This window comes from Typopeltis vanoorti, chromosome 13 (genome assembly GCF_054136105.1).
Source record: "Typopeltis vanoorti isolate ZY-2024b chromosome 13, IOZ_Tvanoo_1.0, whole genome shotgun sequence".
In the NCBI taxonomy this organism is placed as follows: Eukaryota; Metazoa; Arthropoda; class Arachnida; order Uropygi; family Thelyphonidae; genus Typopeltis; species Typopeltis vanoorti.
Genome location: NC_143561.1, coordinates 120401272 through 120416846, shown reverse-complemented (window position 1 = coordinate 120416846; position 15575 = coordinate 120401272). Strand labels below are relative to the sequence as shown.

At 39.7% G+C, this 15575-nt stretch overlaps 1 protein-coding gene across 1 annotated transcript in view; it reads left to right on the top strand.

The window, feature by feature from the left end:
* Positions 1 to 1771: 1771 nt before the first annotated feature.
* The window catches only part of LOC150100502 (uncharacterized), a 183695-nt gene continuing 169891 nt past the window's right edge, over positions 1772 to 15575 (top strand). The window contains exon 1 of the mRNA XM_090402444.1: positions 1772 to 1929. Coding sequence (XP_090258570.1) covers positions 1880 to 1929 — 50 coding nt within the window. The 5' untranslated portion in view covers positions 1772 to 1879. The remainder of the gene's footprint in view (positions 1930 to 15575) is intronic.

Here is a 15575-nt window from a genome sequence, read left to right as displayed (position 1 = left end):
CAAGCACTGTTCAGAGATTTTCATGCGAGTGAGTGTTTGATCTGCTGTGAGCAAGCGCGGCACCCATCTTGCACAAAGCTTTTTCATTTGCAATTCTTCATGCAAAACGTATCTTACACGTTCTTTTGAAATTCCTATAGTCTGAGCATCTTCACACACTTTGACTCATCCAATACCATACCGTGCATTTGATCAATGATTTCTGGTGTTGTTACACATTTTGGATGTCCTTCACGTGAATCATCTTCAAGGCTCGTATGGCCACGTTTCTGTAGTCCATTTCTTAATTGTTGAAAATGAAGGAGCAGAGTGCCCATAAACTTTTATGAACTTCGAATGAATTTCCTTTGGCGTTAAACCTTCTTTTACAAAGAATTTTATAACCGCACGATACTCAATTTTATCCATTTCAAGGATTACAGACAACACTTTAACTTCAGATACTACTCGATAGAATGACTTGCAATTTCGCATGGATGCTTATGACAGATGTACCAACTTAGAAAAAAAATCTTGCCGATAGTGTTTCCACCCACATGTGCTATATATATATATATATATATATATAATCATCAAGGTAAATGCTGCATGTAAGCTAGGACCTATTCAGATTTTTCGTTCTAATTTATTTGAAGCTCTCCGAATTGGACACGGTATGGGGAGAGAGAGATAGAAGAATATCATCAGAAAGAATAGATGTTCAGAGTGCAGCTGAAAAGATCCATAATGAATGGATGAAAGCAGCGAGAGTTAGAAACATTGAAAGCTTTATTGTAAGATGGATCTTCAGCAACTCTGCTTATATAACAGGAAAGCCTTCCTCGTAGAACGAAATTTCACTGTAGTCGTATTTCAATTTAGTTCGTCAGAATGCCGCAAGAATTCTGAATCGTGTTCACATTGGATGTGGGAAAATAAACAAATGTCGCGATTTGTGGGAAAATTGTTGAATGTTCAGTGCTAATCTAACAGCTGCTTGGTAGCCCAGCATTGTTATTGCCATGGATGTAAAAATATGTGCGGTTGCACCTATTCTAAGCACGCTTCGATTTATTAGCGGTGAAAATTGGAACTAAAATTGTTTCAACACACACGCATATGCTGAAATCGTGTAGTAGTTCAACGTCTTGATATAGCGAATTCGTTCGATGCATATTGAATGCCTTCGGTCATGCGATATTGTATAAATGGTGTTCTTATTTTTAAGCGAATCTAAACGGCAACTGAAATGAAACGCGTCAACGAATCTGTTTGAAATTGACAGCTGCGCTAAAACATCTAGCGGATGCATTTCATGTCTCCCTCGATCATGGAAGCGGGAGATGCGATGCTGCTCATATCTTAACGACGCTTTTGTCTTCTTGCAGTAGCCAGTCGTGTTCTGATACGACATCTAATACGTCTTACATTTAATAATACACACGACAAGTTCACGCCGCCTTCTGAAAGACACTCAAAGATGCAATAAAGGGAATAATCAGAGCAGGAGGGGGGGGGGGATTGGAGGGGAGAGAACGCTGTTACATCTTCGGATCGCCATATAGACAGGTGCCGTTGCGTGCAAGCGAATTGTTGTGGGCACGGTAGCCACAATCGACTTTACGCAGCCTTCAAGGTCAATATCAAAGCTTGCGCAGCCGCATCGTTGCTCCTGTAGCTGCAGGCTGCAACGCGTAACGGGTGACGTCACTTACGTCATTGTGAAAACGAACACGTGAATGACTCGAACGAAGTGTCGGCTCGCGGAACTCCCAACGCCAAAAACGTTCGAGGGATGGCTTCGGCTAGCGAAACAGACGGACGGCGAAGTGGCACGACAGCAGTCGACGTGTAGTGAAATGTAGCCGAACGCGCCGGTCTGGGTCAGCTGGACGAGACGATGATGAAGTGGCGGGTCAGGAGAAGGAGTAGCGGCAGCAAGTCGGTCGAGTAAGTGATTAGTGTTATTGTTGTCTTAACACCGATGTTGTCGTGTGTGCTGCGATTATCGATTTTTAAACTATCTTTTGTTCCCCACTCCGCTGGTGGCAACACGCATCGAGTCCGTCTCGAAACACAGCAATTAATAATCCCGCGAAATTCATTTACGGAAATGCGATGACGACAAAGATGAGTTTTTCTAACTCGATGTAAACATCGCTGTCGAATGTCGTTTTTAATTCGGATCTGCGTCGTACTCATATCGGAGTCCCCCGTTCGATATTCTCGCAGGACTGTTTAAGCCTTTTTACTTCGTTTCCCCCTCTTTAACGAGAGCGGAGAGTGTGTTAAGTCGTCTTCATTCATACAGCGGCAAAATCCCGTGCTCCGATAATGTTCTAAAAGCGCTGACATCGTCACGCTACGGGACGGTCTGCAGTGTTGTTTTATAGACGCAATCAAACTCGCACGGGAATTCTCCATGGTGAGATCGGAACGCGACGTCTCCATTCTGCGCATCGACGCATTGCCGGACGCAAAAGATTTATGAATGTCCGTCCAGGAGCAGTTTCGTCGATCCCATTCGATGTTCCTTTGCTTCGAACTGTTTGACGAATCGTAAACGGACTCGCGTTTAAACGGTCTGAAATAAAAGGGGTTGCGTGGGGGTGGAAATCGCGTTTCTTAAATCGCAGGCGAACTTCTGCAGCCGCAGTCGGATTGCATCAATATCTTCGACGTTCGGTAGCTTTCAGCGTATTCTGCCGAGTTCCTCCCCGAACTGCGTTATACGGTAGGAACTTGGCACAGTTTCAGGGCAGATTTCTGCGTAATAAAGTCAAACGAAGTGTTTAAGTGGCGGGGGGGGGCGCCTCCTTCATTCACTTCTCTGGATTATCATTTAATATTTATGCCGATAATCTTGGAGCTTGAACGCGAAAAGAGAACGAAATTCCCTGAATGAAATTTCTCGGTAATGATGACGAGACTGCGAACCCGATCAGTGCGCAATCTGGTAAAGAATCAAATATTAATCGAATGTTTGTGGTAAACGATCGTTAAGCGTGTGTTTTAAATGTAAACAAACAAGCCTGTGGAATCGGAAATCCCTGCTGGTTTAAAATAAACGAAAAGATCCTCCTTCGAGATTCAGCATGAAGGAGATGGTAAGCTTGTACATCCAAGTGCAGTTACAAAATCTAATTGATTGGGAAGGAAGACGCGGTACAGCATGCGAACTCGTTGTAATCCCGCTCACACGAGGACAACACTCGTTTACTGCGTGATTTCGAAATCTCCTTTATGGTTTCCAGTTTAACTTATTAAATGCAATCATTTCGCGATGGAATATTTGACATTACTTATTTGAATGAGAATGTAAACAGAGTATAATTTTTTTGTAGAAATTCTTTCCAATCGTCCACATTTTTTTCTAATTTTCATTCTGTTATACAATGCGTAATATTGTCTAGAAAATATCAAAAGAACTAACTCAGGTGTAGAATTGATTATCTAAATAAAATAATTTGATTATTTGAAATTATCTTTTCAATTTTGAGATGAATGTGTACTTCACCTGATTTTGTACGGTGAGATCCCAATTGCTGAGTTGTCTAGTTTTTCTCGCCAAAAGTCTCACGTGTATCGATACATGGGATAAATAAATGTAGTAACGACGTTTGTTTCAAACATTGGGTTCGAATCCATTCCAGAATGCAACGAACTTTTGTAGAGGCTTTTCAAGGGATATCTTTAAGCGATGATGCAAAGTATGTTGCGTGGATTCTTTTTGACCAGTTTGTTTGGGTGTCCCATTAGCGCACCCGGGGGGGGCGGTCCCTCCCCCCCCCCAAAAAAAAGAAAGGAAGAAAAAAACACTAGAAAATTTTCCAAAAATCGTTTCCTAATTAAAATTCTTTTTTTTTTTTCATGTTGTGTCGTTTCTTCTATTTCTATACTACTTATGAATTAGCGGTCACATACGGCGGGAATACCCTATAGCTCTCGGGAATCACGGCCGTTGTGAAAGCAAGGCGAAAGAGGTAGTGTTCGGGCGGACCGAACGCTACTTCGTCTGCCCGAGCAGGGCCAGAGGACATCACGGGTATCGTGTATTGGCGATCGCTGCACGTGCTCAGTCATAGGTCGTATGCGATGCGTAGTGTGGATTCTCAAATCGTCTACTGAACTCGGTTCCGCCCTCCCAAGATTAAATTCCGAGTGCGCTACTGGTGTGTCCACACACACACACAATTACATGTTGGTAACATATAGTTTAAGAATAGCAAGTATCTATTTAAAAAATAAAAAATATAAATAAAATGGACAATATCAAATGGCCTGAAATCAGAGAAATGAGAACACCCTCTTTTTGAACGGGGAAAGACTCAATGTTACAAATGCAGCTTTCTGTTCAAGTGGACAACTACTTGCTGCACTTTCTTTTTCGCACGTGTTGATGTTTCAGAGGAAACTCGTCGAGCTAATTCGTCACTTCCGCGCACTCTTCTGCTTCACTCGCGTTCATCTACTGAAAAATCTCGTATTTCCCATTCCGAAAGCGGAATTTACGTGCCTGAATAATTACTTGGATGTTTGCTCGTGAATTTACACGCTACACAGCGATGCGACTCGACACTGTTCTTGGGCAGCGGTGATCAATATCTTGAAGGCGGGACGTTAATTGTTTTAAGAAGAGAAGCAGACCCACTCGAGGCGATACATTATTCGATAGAAGATCTCTTGCGTTAGCGTCTGGTTGCGGGAGATTCGCTTTTTTCCCTCGCTTGCTTCACCCTCATTCGCATCCACTTTAGTCACGCAAAGCTCAAAGAGATTTGTAAAACTTGTGAATCAATTATGGCGTATTCGAGAAGCGTGATTTCCACTTTTAAAAAACAAAATTGACAGTGCGCAGTTGCAAACACAATCTCACCCCCGGATATTTGACCCCAGTCCGCAAATAACCACGTCTGCAACAGATATAAGATAAAGAAATTGGTTTTCAAGATTAAAGATTAGCTTTCGAACCTCGGAGTGGACTGGCAAAAGAAACACACTGGGGAATAAAAATAAATTCTCATTCGTTTTAGTTCGGGTAGAACCGGAAATAAATCGATGGTCGGCTAAGGACATTGAACGCGATTAAACACATTTAGCAGCAATTAAGCAGTTACGAAACTGCAAAGATCCTCGCCTTAATTAAAATCCTTTATTAACTGCCTGGCAGGGTCATACATTCAATTTTTACTTTCTTTTTACTAGAAAACGGGGGAGAGGGTTCAATCCTGATTAATCGCCATGTTCAGTATTCAATTAGCGTGGTCCTGCATTATGGACAGACAGAATATTTCAAACACGCAGTGAAAGAAACCTGCTGCATATTAGCCGTTTTGTATACAAGATAATGCACAAACTTCTTTCTTTCCCCCCCCATCTAGGGGGTTGCACATTTTATTTCGGAGTCTGTTATTATTACGTAGTACCTCCAAGGACTGAGTGGAAACTGTCCACTACATAACTTTCTATCTACAGCCTACTAATAGTATTTCTAATTGCGTGCGCTCTCTGGCTGATTTTCCTGTATGAAGATTAAAACTCCGAGTTTCCGAGGGAAACCCTGCTATATCCGTATGAGATCGGCTAATTCACCTTCAATTGAAAAGCCCATATAAACATTCCTCTCCAGACGAGGGGCTCAGTGTCTCTACGTTCTTCCGACTGCGCCACGGAGGTTCCGTACTTTTCTTTTCAGAATTTGAATTAGAAACGAAGCACGGAAATGGTCACAGCAGATATTTTAAATTTGACAAATGAAAAAATGCTTTAAAGTTTTATAATTATAAATGAATTATTGATAAGCACTTGCGGGCAGACTTTTAATTCACTTTCATTGTTGAAGATGCGACTGTAAAATAACTTTTCACGTGATCTGCGAGCTGTAGAAAGTTGAAATGAGCCCACAATTTAACCACTTTCGGTATCCTAAATTAAAGAAATGATTGTTTGCCATTAATCCAGTTGTCAAAAAAAAAAAAAAGTGTATGCGTCCTTCCCCAAGGTTACCATCAGAGTCGCGCTTACAACGTGAATGAGGTATTCTGAGCCGGTGTTCAGAACACTACCAGATTATCCCCGCATTTCTTTCAAATTTATTTATCATTTGTTAGGTCTACCAGGTGGGCTGATGTAGTACGATTAAATCCTATATTTCAGGCACTTTTGACTACCTCAGCTCACCTAAATCTTGGACGACTCTCATCCTGTTTAAGCGACTCTTCCATCGGAGGTTAGCTCCGCTCACACATCCAGATGCTAACAATGTCAAGTTCCTTCCTACCATTCTGTTCAACTGTTTTATTTCTTACCAGCCTCTTAGCTCCATAATCAAAATAGCTTTCAGCACTCCCGTATACAGCTGGTTTAATGTATTGGCTAATTCTTCTTCTTGAGCAACAAAATGTCCAACAGAAGCTGTCAGTTCGTGTGGATCGAATCTCTCTCTATTTCTTTGTATCCTCCCAAATTCTTCATTCATGAACACTGTGCCAGTTTACGTTTCTTTTCTTTCCCTCTGGGTCATCTCTTATCTGGTCTCACCACCTTTTCATTAGTTCTCCTCTTGGTCCCTTCCCTTCAAATTTCATTTCCTTTGTACTTGTTGGTATTCTTTCGAAATTACTTCTCATTAGTCAGAGTTTATAAGCATTCCTTCAACATATTTTACTTCACAGCTATTCCTAATGGACTCATTTTAGTATTCTATTTTTCTTTGTTTTCACCAACGTTGTCCGTAAAACTTTCATTTCCATTGCTTGCATTCTTTTCACGTCTCAGTTTGTTAATTTCCATGTCTCTGCTGCAGGATCGTACTTACGCACGAGGCTCTAGCTGGGAGCATCGAAAAATTAGGGCTGATGTAAGGGCATCGAACAATGAGCGGGGGCCCCGTAGCACTCCAGCGCCTCGCGAAAAGTGTAAGTACGGCTCTGATCTGCTGCATAAATCAAAATGGGCTAAAAGTAAGTTTTATTAATCAAAAAACTCGCACTTCAGCGAGGCCTCGCTGTTCAAAGTAGACTACTTACATTGTTTAGTTCGGAATGTGCCAAAATTTAATTTTTAATGTGCAAAATATTTAATTGGCCATCTTCATTAAAAGTTGGATCTAAATAGCTGAAATATTTAGATGTTCTGCACGTTTCATAGGTTTTCTCTTTTCAGTGTGGCACTTTTCCTACCATCTGTGTTATAGCTGCTATTCAATTCAGCTAAAGAATCGTGTAGATGCACTGAAATTATTTAAAAGTATAACGTCATCTGTACAAAGCAGAGCTGAGTTGAATATCTCCAATTTTAAGGTTTTAATGCCACTTTTCTTCATAATGTGATGAATGAATGATAGCGGAGGTAATGCGCACCCTTTTCTAACTCGCCTGATGTATCAACTTCAATTCTAACTGCTGATTTGCAACTCGTATGCAGTCTATGAATTGTAGCGTTTTGAACAGCTTTCCTCCTGGCACCTTGTCATCTGCCTTTTCTAGATCTACAAAACTTAAATGCAGATCCTTGTTATATTCTCACGATTTCTCGGCAATTTGTTATAAAGTGAAAATCTGATCCTGATAGTCTCAAAATGGACAAGTGGGTCTCATTGCCCAAAAGTCAATTTAAAAATTTGCCTCCATCACCACTTGAAATTGTCTACCACTCAAGAAGATTCTCTTCGTGTTTAATACCGAATATTGTAACTACTGCATCCACCTCCCCGATCATTTTATCCTGAATATGACATCTTGTGGTGATCATTTAGAAGACTCTCCTTTTGTCTTCTATGTTTCCCCTCACCTGGGGATGTCGGTGTGGCACTTCTCTAATTCCTCTACGAGTTCCATTTCTATTCCGTTGATGATTATTGAGTTAATGGTGTCTCTCTTGAGTTTTGCTGATGTTCAGTTGGAGCTTGTTCATTTGGCGAGGGAGGATGACGAACTGAATTAATCGGTGCAGAAAAATTTGCTGCAGCAAATGAGCATTATAGAAAACAGTGGAGAGGTTTGAATGAAAACCAACCTTTTTATCGGCAGTGTTGCCAATGGGTTTAGTAATATAAATTTTGGACATTTTAAGACAGCAAAGGGAAACCACAGTCTCCTTGGCAATCCAGCGTGATTGTCGATGTTACGCTGATTTTCATAATTATTAGGAGATCCGAAGAGGGAGGGGAAAAAAAACGCTGCAGTTTTAGTGGAGCCGAAGGAGAAAGTCGATAGGAAGCCGCGTCGCACTTCAAGAGCGGCCATCCTAATGGATCAGCGAACAAGAGAGAAGACATTGATTAAAGATGCTCAGCGGAAGGGGGGGGGGAGGTTAGTCAATACGCGTCCAAGTTCTTCGTGATCAGGTCGCTTCCGTAATTGCACTTGCTCTAGCAGCTATGTTGAGCAACGAAGAATTCAGCTACAAGTTCATCTCTCCCCACCCCTAAAATATTATATGCATAACTTAGACTGTACAATCGATAGTAGAAACCATTGAAATCTGAATGATTCGCTCAGCAAGCCACCAACATTTGCCTGATCCCACTTAGGCAATGATGCATGCAGCAATTTTACGGAATGGCCAAAATATTTCTATTTCAGATACAGAACGTTAAGTCAATAAGTTACTTTACGATAAGCAGTTAAATTCTCCTAACTCGTTTAGAGTAATAAAAGTATAAAATTGCATTCTTTTGATATAAATACACATTAATAACATTACTATTGATGAATTGAGTCATCATTAATGTGCTAAAAAAAAACAAAGTGCTAAAAAAAAATTATTATTATCAATAATAAGTGAATAAAATGAATTCTATAATTCGTTTTCATTCATTAAAGGGAGTCGACAAAATTCTTTTAGCTCTGCCTTTTAAAAATTGGTTCGCAGCCATAGCACAGTTCATCCTTAATCGAACAATTCAGTTTACCTTAACAGATGATCATTCCATCTACGGGTGAAAAGAGTAGAGCAGGCAACTACCGACATATGGCGTTACTAAACCCAAATGGTATTATTATTTGAAATAGCAAAAGTTCTTTAGTTTTGCTTTTGCTGCTCCGTGGAGTTCCAAACCCTGGTTTCTGGGAAGAAAACAGCCTACTTCACTTCGCGAAAGATGTACTTGCTTGCTTACTCGGGAACCAACCTAAAAGCTCTCTCTCAAAAAAAAAAAAAAAGAATCTAGTCGCCTATTACAAGAGTTTTTTCTTCCCACACGGATCGCAATAGATAATTATCATCATCTCTCTCTCTCTTGTGTGGCTCTGTGGAAATGGTTTTTGCCAGCTGCACACTGTAATCGCTATTAGAGAACTTTTTTTTTTTTTTTTTCGAACGTTTTCAACGGGATCCGACCTAACTGATCTTTGGCACAAGCAAGTTGGCTTCCCAGAAACTGTAGTTTTATCCTAAAAAAATTCAAGAAAAACGAATGTAGAATTAACTTTTTCTCAGACAATAATACTTAGTGCTAGGATTAGGGATGGCGAGAGTTATCTGCCTTCTCTCCTCCCTCGATACCTGTGTAGTCATCGATTATCTTCAAAAATAAACAATCGTCTCTTGAGGTTATTTTTATCATTACAACTGAAATTACTTCGCATGTTTTGTTAGGAAGACTTTCAAAAGCTGCTGAGTTCGCTCTTCAACGAACAATCGAGTCTAGGTCGCCTAGCTATTGCTACGGAAAGCACTGGCGGATTCGAGTTCGTCATCGTTGCCAATTCTAACAGTTAAAGGTACAAATGATGTTTTATTCATTTTGAGACTCATTCACTGCAACCTCTCTGCATTTCAGTCTTGCGTATCTTTATTTCTTCTTTTATTTTATTGATTTATTTATTATGACTTGATTTTTGTGTTAAAAATGGCAGTATATCATCGCCTCTTTCAGAAATATCAGTCCTCTCGAAATTAAAGCAGAACTTTTGATAGCCCCTGAAACTTTTCGATCCACTAAATACGTTATCGGTTTCCGTTTTAATTTCTGCGTGATTTCAAATATTACTTAACAAGGAATTCGTCGTCGCTATTCGCCCTCCCCGATATCGTTAACCATTTCTGCGGATCTATTGCAGGTTCGCGGCCGCTTGCAAGTTATTGAAGTTGCTGTAGTGATAAATCCAGGTGTTCTGTCTGCAGAATGAAGTAATCTGCGTGATGGGTACCGAGTGTATTCGAAATGAATGTCGACTAAGCCTGTGCATTCGCGATCTGTCAATCACTTGACTTGGCTCTTTTGAGTACGATAAACAGTAGCCTGAGCATACACTTATCGACCCACATATTTATCCTTCTGGATACGCAACACACGCCTACTTAAGACTTCGAAAAGTTTCTTAAACTTACTATCTCACAATGGAAATATGATGCTGTTTCTATCTACACTTGAAAGGAATTGCCTTTACTTGAATTGTAATATCACGATGTGTTTCGATCGCGTGCACAAAAAAAAAAAAAAAAAAAAAAAAACTCGAAGTAGTGGCAACCCACATATCGAGAATTGGTTTACCTGCAGCTATTGCAGTGTCGAAATGTTTTTTTTTTTTTTTTTCACTTCTTGCTACAGGTCTTTCCTAGAAATGTCATTTTGAATGTATCTCGAAGCTAAATTCGGAGAGAAATTTTAAAACTGCCATTAACTTGCGGTTGGTAACTCTGAAATAGTTTTGAAGTTTTCTATATTATTATTATTATTCGTCTGTGAACAGTTTCTTAAAGCTGGTTCTTTTTTTTTCTACTAGAACGATTGTTGATTTTTCAGCTTTTTTGACTTCAAGAGATGAACTTCAGTGCAGCAGACCAAAGCTGCCTGTTTCTGTTTTAATCGCTTTCAATAAGAAAGCGATTAACAGGATGATACGACTGAAAAACGGTTTAGCATTGAGTAATATTTTCTCCTCTCGAATTAGAACGTTCTAATTTCAGAGGGGAAATTCGTTTCTCCAAATGTCAGGAATTGTTTATGTTGGTTTAATGTTTATCTGTCAAATCTATGATGATATCGTAACGCAAAAGAAAAATGAACGGCGCTTCGTCAATGATGATCTAGACATGCGCTTGAATGTCACAGAAAATGTGGCACTTTTTTGCTTAAGATTGTAGTGTTCGAAGCTTCCTAACAGTTTCTGGTTTACTTTATGACATATGAATACAACAATGTAAATCGCCATCTAGAATCAGATATTGAACCATCACACGGTTTAAGACATGTAACTTAAGATAATTAAGTAAACAATAAATAAACAAACAAATAAATAAAAGTGATGTATGCAGTATAAATAATATCACTTCTTAGAGATCGTCAAGATTAGAGAATCTATGGTGGATACAAAAATTATATGTACTTACGAAACTGTTAATCACTACTTAACCATCCTGAGTCATTATTCATATAATTGCTTTGAATTTTTTTCATGCATTTAATTATTACTTGCTGACGTATGGATTGATGGATGGATCCGTTGCTAAGTGTCATTATTGTTACATGACCAAAGGAGTCCAAGGACTCGCGCGGAATTGCAGTCCACATGATTCTTGTACTACTTAATCCTCGATTTAAACACAATGTCACAATCCATCAAATACTCAGCGCCATCTACTGCTCAAAACAGCAGATTTTATCGGTCCTTGTTCAAACTGAGTGTGTACAAGGACCGATTTGCCTGTGTGAGGGATGAAAACCCGACTTTTTTGGAGAACAAAAAAACATGCTAATTTACGAATGACGTTCACATTTCTTTATTCGAGGCGATTTACATTTTTGTATTCATAAGTAAGAAGTTGATATTTTTGTGAAAGGCCCAGAAGGTGTTTTTTGATGGGAGAAAAAAATTAAGAGAAAGAGAGTGGTGAGCAAGAGGCAGAGACGACTGTTTATTAAGAGCTTCAGACAGTCATCTTATTAGCGAGAACAAAATGTCCATTATGGAATGAGAGCAACCAAATATTTTCCATATTTGGAGCTGTTTTCTTGAGTTTGTTTCTTCTCATTATAGAAGATAGTTGGCAGTAAAGTTTCAGTTGTTATCAATCTTATGTCTGTTTTCGGCGCACAAATTCGATTTAAAGGGGGGGAAAGAAATGTACCACTTTCGTTGTCATTATTATAACAACGATGGCCAAATTTCTGTGTGGTTCCGTGCCATAAAACCGTCATAAATAGTAATTGCAACGAGTTATTCAAGATTTATGAATCGAGAAAATCTATAAATTCCAGAAGTGTACTGGGGGAGAGAAGGGGGTTTCCATTCTCATCGCCAGTGGTGATATTTCATAAAACTTCTGCGTTTTATAAATTCAGAATAAATAAAGAAGATGAATGAAACATCAAAGAAAACAAAAAATGTTGACGCGTTCGCGAAACTTGAAATTCTTTCGAGAACAATAAATCCGATGTTCGAGGGAACATGAAAGCAAATGTTCGGAACGAAGAAAAAAGCCTTTCGTCATTTGTGATGGGCGAGTCGGAAAAATGCACTTCTGGCTTCGATCCACGAAATAATTCTCACGTGATTTCAGAAATGCAAATCGCCCTCATTCGGCAGCGTGTCGTTGTTTTCGAAAACACTCCGCTGATATATTTCGAGTCATAATTCGATGAATTTCTTGCCTCGCAATTTCGTTCGCCGTTACGGAGAGCGAACAGAATTATTTTAACGTGTGGTGTTTTCATTTGACAAACGTTAACGACGTTCATTTCCTCGCTCTTTTTTTAAGTATAATTGTCGTGCGTGTTTTTAACTCTACTGCGTATCATATCGAGCTTTTTGGAGTCTTCGTGCGAGTGCGTGTTTACCCGTTTAAGTTCACGTCGATAGACATTTATTGTCACCGCTGATATTAGATCGCCGTGTTGGTCGCATGAAGCAGTCGAGTAAGTGACGCAACACGAACAAGCCCCGAAGGGTGCTGCGTTCGATTATCGTTGTCGACACGAGCAATATTGCTGCAAAATAAAGCTGAGACGGACGGATTTTTCCTTCGAGATAACTGAATTTTTCCATCATGCAAACAGACCAACCTGCCATTAAATTCAAAGAAGAAATTGAGGAGTAGAATGGGCCGCAACACTGAATTAACTACATGGTGCTAGCTGCAACTAACCTAAAGGATAGGGTAGTAGGGAACTGCATTAAGCAGGGCCGTCGGAACCCACTAAGCAACTAAGGCTATGCCCAAGGGCGGCAAGGCCTAAGTTCGATTCTCGTCGCGATGGGAGGAATCTTTATCTGGACGATTTCAATCGAAGGTGAGTTAGCCGATCTGATACGGAGGTAGCAGGTTTTTTTTTCTCCCGGAAACTCGGGTTTTTCATCCCGCATACAGACAAATCGGCCCTTCAGAACACACGCAATTTACAGACAAAAAATACTAGTTGTGGTAGTAGTGGAGGTAGGCGGTAGATGGCGTTGATGGAGATGATTCGTAGTAGAGGTTCGGTGTAGTAGTTAAGACAGTTGTGGGTGTCCTCCCGCGATGAGTGTTCGGACTCCTTGGAGGTGTCACAAATAATAATAAGAATAATGGGAGAAATTGGGGTTTAACAATAAAAGCAACTTTGTTTTTTTGTTTTTAATTTTACGTATTTTGTTGAAGTTAGGGGCGGCATATACTATAACAACGATCCTGACATTACGAACTACGCAGATGGGAACTTTTGACCGCAGAGAGTTCCTAGATAACCGATACAGGTCAATGAATTGCTGCTGGACCAAAGCAAATGAATGCCTTGTTAGATCATTTTGTCTGCTCTCATAGAATTCCACTCCGTATGGACATATTTTAATGAAATTTAGTATCTGGTTATTTACTAAAAATGTGTCGAAATATCTCAATTGTGTTTTAATCGGATCACTCTGCAACAAACGTAGTAAAACTACTCAATGTTCGATAACATGAATGTAATCTTCCCAGCGGAAGACTCACCCCTCGAATGCATGCCTCAGATGACTTGAAAAAATAATTTGGTGTCTAGAACACGGTTTCTGAATTATGTAATCCCCATCTCGAAGATGGAGATTAGATAATTCAGAGAAGACGAAGCCATTTGGTTGTAAAGACTTGGGTTCGATCCCCGTCCATGACGTGAGAAACCTTTTTTATCTGCTCTCTTTCGACTGAAGATGAATTAACCAGTCTCATACGCGGTGTTTCCTCCCGATAACTCGGGTTTTCCATCCATCAAAACAGGCGTACTGGTCTGAACACGCACATTCATAAATACTTACTTCAAGGAAGGCAACGGGAAACCACCTTGCTTCGTAATCATCCCCCTAGTATGGCGGCGTATCGTTACCGCCACAAGGCTGAAGGGAAATACGAGATCCCAACTACGATGCTAATATATGATAGGTTTACAACCTTTCTTAGATGGGATTCGCATTTTTAAAAAATGTAAAATTACATATTACAGAAAATAGACATTGCTCGTATTTACTGTACGAGCTACAAATGACTCTGGACTTAACTGCGGTGATAATGAAGGACGTCACTTTAGCTTTGTCAAATGAACACAACCGCATTGATTTGTATGGCGAACTCCGCAATACAATCATGTAATGATTGGTGAGCGTTGTAAACAAACTGACAGAATCGAGGCGAAATGTGGCACTATTATGCTTCCTCCGATTATTACACATCATTTAGGTTTAACATTCACATCCATTCGGGCCTGTGATAGTTTTTCGATTTTCCCCCAATCGAAACTGCATATTTCCAGGGCCGTCATTAGGAATTATGCTGCCCCGTGAAGTAGCATATTCTGCCGCCCCTTCTCCCTTATTGTTCGTATAGTTTATGCCAACTTTTTCGCCCGTGCAAGTGCGTGTTCTACATCATCTGTAGAGCCGGCCCTGCATATTTCCTGAAATCATCTCGTCAACCTAACAACATTCGTGTTATAAAATTTCTGAGACCATAACATCTTCATTTTCCAGAAGATTCGATTGATTTTACACTCTGTTAAAATTGAACTTGCTTAGATAGAAAGAAATAAAATAAAAATTAAAACAAAAGAAAGAAAGAAATACCTCGTTTGATTTCTAGTGAAAGAAAATATTTTAATCGAGAAATTAAAAATGTTAAGTTTCATTTATTTCATCAGCGCACAATAATTAATGAATTAGGTTTCGATGGACTTTTGCCTGCAGAGAGCGCTGCTGTTGTCGCTTATGTAACAAATCAGCTAACGGTAGTCTGTTGTTGTTGCGTAAGGTTTTTTGTAACACGCTAGTCCGTGCAACCTTGAAATAGTAGCTTCCAGCAGACAGTGTACGATTCAATAAAGACATCTCAGTGGCATATGGCCGTAGCCATATGCCACTGAGATGTTTTTATTTCGTGCCGTTAGGAGAACCATGCAAACGTAACTGTAAAACTTGGAAGCAAGAAATCCATTCATAACAGCTGTAAGGTCAGCCATCTTTGTATTTGGTTCACTACTAAATTTCAAAAATACGGAAAATTAAGATTTAAGACTGCTCGCGAGTTAAAATAATAATAATAAATGAATAAAATAAAAATGCTTGCAACCACTCGGTACAACTGTGAACCATGTGTTGAAATATATTGGCGAACTACCAGGGAATTATTTCAACGTGTAATTAATT